The sequence below is a fragment of the Crassostrea angulata genome, chromosome 2, assembly GCF_025612915.1.
Source record: "Crassostrea angulata isolate pt1a10 chromosome 2, ASM2561291v2, whole genome shotgun sequence".
NCBI lineage: Eukaryota > Metazoa > Mollusca > Bivalvia > Ostreida > Ostreidae > Magallana > Magallana angulata.
In genome coordinates, this window is record NC_069112.1 from 33,590,831 (window position 1) to 33,594,870 (window position 4,040).

The following is a 4,040-nucleotide window of genomic DNA, read 5'->3' on the forward strand; positions in this document are numbered from 1 at the left end:
ACCAACAAAATATTTTAATCAGAGATGTATCTAGCCAAGACTAATAAGTGACAAAAAATTTGTCCTGGTTCAAGCATGCGCTCTATATTTCCCATTCGTAAAAAGATGAGAAAAATGTCAATTTCGACTGATTTCGATTGAATTTTTGAAATAGCGTCACTTTTGACGTCATATACTGCAAGTGAGTGCAAATAAATCAAACAAATATGTGAAAAATATATTTTATATGAACTCTTCTAAATTATAACATAACATTTTATTGTAACCGAAAACTTTAAAAAATGTTGAATGATGGGGGCCAAATTTAACTCTTATCATATATAGTTCTTTGGAAAATTAAAACTGTTATTATTGTTTTCTCTATATATCTAATTAAACAGTAAAATGTTTTCTTTAGTTGTGAAAATGAACTATAATTGCGATAATTGTAAGTATAAAAGGCATATTCCGCGCTAGCCAAAATGAATTATCAAAGATATTACAAATTTTAATGTTTATTTTAACACCTTTCATGTAATAAATTAATAAAAACATAAACTGTTGTAGAACATACACTTAACCTAAATGTATCGCCCTTAAAAAGGACATTTGGCCAGAGATCAAACATAATATTGTTTACGAAAATGTATATAAAATTTATCTATTAAAGATTTAAAACAATTAAGCCTCAATAGCCATCCGCTCCTCTGTAGAGCTTTATCACATATGTCTTATTACATATTGTATCAAATATGGTTATAAACGGGGAAAACAAATCGTGATTTTATATCATTTTTATTAATAAAAATTGGGAATTTTTTTTTCTTATAAGAGACAACTACTTTGTAGGACCATAAAACAGACAGAGCAGGTGAGCTGACCTATTTTGTTTCTTGTTTTATGCAAAATCAGCTAATTTATTTGGACGTATTTGTCCTTTTGATAAAATGAACAAAATCAATCATCTGTATGAAAAAAATGAAATAAGTGTGACGGTCATCATAAGTTCACCCCCTGCAGTTTTGTATGGCAAAGGTCTAAATATGTTAAAATTGTTTGATTATACTGTTTAACGCTTTATCAAAGTTGAGTTCAATTGTTAAATGAAATGTCAAAGATATTCAAAATATGGATATCCTTAATACCAGTCCACTTATCAAAATGACTCTTCCCATCATTGTATTAAAGTGTGCTTGTTCATGAACCTAGATAAATAGATAAGATGTCATCATCGCAAATACACGATTGTTCAAAAGGGTATATAATGTAAGTCTGATTTTGTTCTCTTATTCTGAGATTGGATGTCAGCAACAGCGATGAGGATTCTGCAGCTCCGTTTAAGTATTTGCGTGGTCATTTTGTTCTGTGATCGTGGCAAAACTTCGGTAAGATGTTTGTTTATACAACGTGTATACAGTTCTCAATGTTTAAGGTAGCTCAATACATCAAATCATTACTTTTAAAGACACTACATTTGTAGGTCACAAGATAGAGTTTAAAATATTGTGTTAAATTGTTTGTATCAATATCATATTTTTTAAATGTCATTCATTTTTAAATTATTCTTAGAATACTACGACTTTAAGAAGTAGGAAACCAACGATTGGGCCCATATTTTTGACGGTCAGCCAAAGTCCAAACCAACCCAATGTATTGCAAGTTTTGATAAGATTTGCTGGGCCTCCAGATACATTGGTTTTAGCTGACTTCTACAAAGATCTTAATAAAGTTCAAGGTATGTTAAGATTATTAAAGAGCTCTTTGTTTTAATGTCGTTAAGTTGACTTGAACTCATAAAGTATTTGGTCGCCATGCTATTTCCGACCGGTCATTAACTGCTCCTGGGGAATATATACCGACAAGAAAGATAAAGTTCCTTGCTTTTTGAAGGACGCATTTAGATTACATATACTTCACATGTATTATTTTGAACCTATTGCCAAAATCTTTGCATCATCTTGTACAGATCTATAGTACTGCTTTTGGTAGCAGGGGAAAATTATGGCATGTTAAACGTTGCAATATTCGATCTTTTCCATTTGTATTATATAAATATTCATTGGCATTGAAAGTTTATAGAAAAGTTTATAGAAAGTTTTCACTGTAGCTAGGAAATGTGTGTCCTCCAATTTCGGTTACTAGAACTTCCCTCAGTTTCCATTCAGCACAAACACCTTTAAATCGAGTCTTATAATGTCAATCACTAATTTCTGAGGAAACGTTCTACACAGAATGTGCAAAAAATTCTATGCAGGAGGTTTTTGGAGATTCCGGCCTTTACATTTTCGACGATTTATATAATTGTTTCATCTGAAGACATCCCCAGCTACATGTACTTCCCTGCAAAGGTTGACATTTCGTACCGTTTGCATGTTGCACCACAACATGTCAAAAACCTACCGGTGTATAGTTTACAATGTCCCATCCACCAACTTCTTGTCATTTTACCTCCCGTCTGTAACTTGCAATTTCACTTTGTAAAGTCTACACCGCAGTAATAGCCGCAAGTTTTGCATTTTGCTTTTGGTTCTCGTGTACTTAATATAAGGGGCCTACACATTGCAACAAGAGACATCCCAACCACTAATGATTATAATTAAAATCATTTCACGATTTTTTGCAACACTCATTAGCCTTCAAGTTCAGCAACTCTCAATTTTACACAAAAAATATCGATATTTCGACCGTTATTCTTCCATTATAGTTAATAAGGTATCGTTTATCCAAGAAAGTAAAAAAAAAATAGTAATACCAGTTTCAAAAACAAAAAACTAAGTCCATGCTAACAATGCGCGACCTACTTGTTCGTATGGTTTGCGCATGTGCAGAATTATAACAGTAGGACAGAAATAAAAGTTCAACGATGATTCAAGAGTTTTTAAATATATGTGCACGTGTACAAATGTACCTGAAAATCATTCTTGTCAAAAGACGTGTATTATGAATATTTGTACAAAAATGTGATTTGAATCTTCTTTTCTTTTAACAAAATCATTACATTTCCAAGTTTCATTCCAGTTATTTTATTTCTTTCTATTTTTGAGCATATTGTTCATTGCTATCCCCATAAATGTTTTGAACTATTTAGTAATACTTAATACATGTAATGACATTATGACATCTAACAGAATATGTAATTTGTTTTGTAGTTTCTGGTGGGGATTTTGTATCAGTGGTTGATTTAGAAGAAGGGAACGATTTTTTTATCTTATCACTTAGTTCTGAAGCAACTTCCGAGAGGTTGCTTTTTAATGTGCGTCCTGTCATTGGATACTATAAAATATACCAAAACTGTAACATAGATGTCACCTCTTCTGATGTTGAAGAGATAACAACATACACCATCGTAATATCAGAATGTTCCGGAGAAGAAACTGAGGGGGGATTGGAAGAATGGGGACTGTGGCATGAATTGTTCAAAGGGACAAAACAAATTCCATCAGCAGATTATCTGACAATAGAAGAAAACCAGCAGTCAACGCTGGGAAATGTAACGACCGTAAGCTTCAACAAATCCAGTCTGATGAACAACAATGTCGATATGACATTATATTTTTATTTATTAATTTATACACAGAACACCCTAGTACCTAGGATTTACTGGAATTACTTGTTAGATTAAAGAGATAGACTCCGCCGGTTTATAGGATTACATTGGAGTTTGTTTTATCTAAATAAACCATGAACATTTGATGTATTCTTGACAATAAATAAAACCATACTAAATATTCCAAGTGTCCAATTATACTTTTTTATCTATTGAAGTTTTTTTTTGATTGATGAACGTTGATGTTTTTATCCTGGGTTTGAATCCTAAAATATATACTTATATCTATTATATCTTGAATATTTAAGATTCAGAGCGCGACGTTCCTTTGCAGCTTTTAAAGGTCAAAAGTGTACATTATTTCAATGGCATTTCATATTCTTATTCCAAGTTGAACCAACAATTTATTATACCCGCACTTTCTAAAGAAAGTTCGGGTATATTGTTGTTACCCTGTCCGTCTGTCCGTCCGTCCGTCTGTCACGTTTTACTTTCTCAAACTGCTCTTACATCT

The 4,040-nt window shown here is 32.1% G+C and overlaps 1 protein-coding gene across 1 annotated transcript; it reads left to right on the plus strand.

Annotated features, from left to right (window-relative positions):
* The first annotated feature begins 1,197 nt into the window (after positions 1-1,197).
* Positions 1,198-3,708, plus strand: LOC128172133 (uncharacterized). The gene is made up of 3 exons (XM_052837900.1): positions 1,198-1,364; positions 1,549-1,714; positions 3,129-3,708. Exons 1-3 carry the CDS (start codon positions 1,281-1,283, stop codon positions 3,599-3,601), a joined length of 723 nt encoding a protein of 240 aa, XP_052693860.1. The 5' UTR covers positions 1,198-1,280; the 3' UTR covers positions 3,602-3,708.
* The last annotated feature ends 332 nt before the right edge of the window (positions 3,709-4,040 follow it).

Coding starts and splice junctions, on each gene's coding strand:
- LOC128172133 (XM_052837900.1), top strand. CDS start 1,281: ATGTCAGCAACAGCGATGAGGATTCTGCAGCTCCGTTTAAGTATTTGC. Junction 1,365..1,548: donor GTGATCGTGGCAAAACTTCG/GTAAGATGTTTG, acceptor AATTATTCTTAG/AATACTACGACTTTAAGAAG. Junction 1,715..3,128: donor AGATCTTAATAAAGTTCAAG/GTATGTTAAGAT, acceptor TTTGTTTTGTAG/TTTCTGGTGGGGATTTTGTA.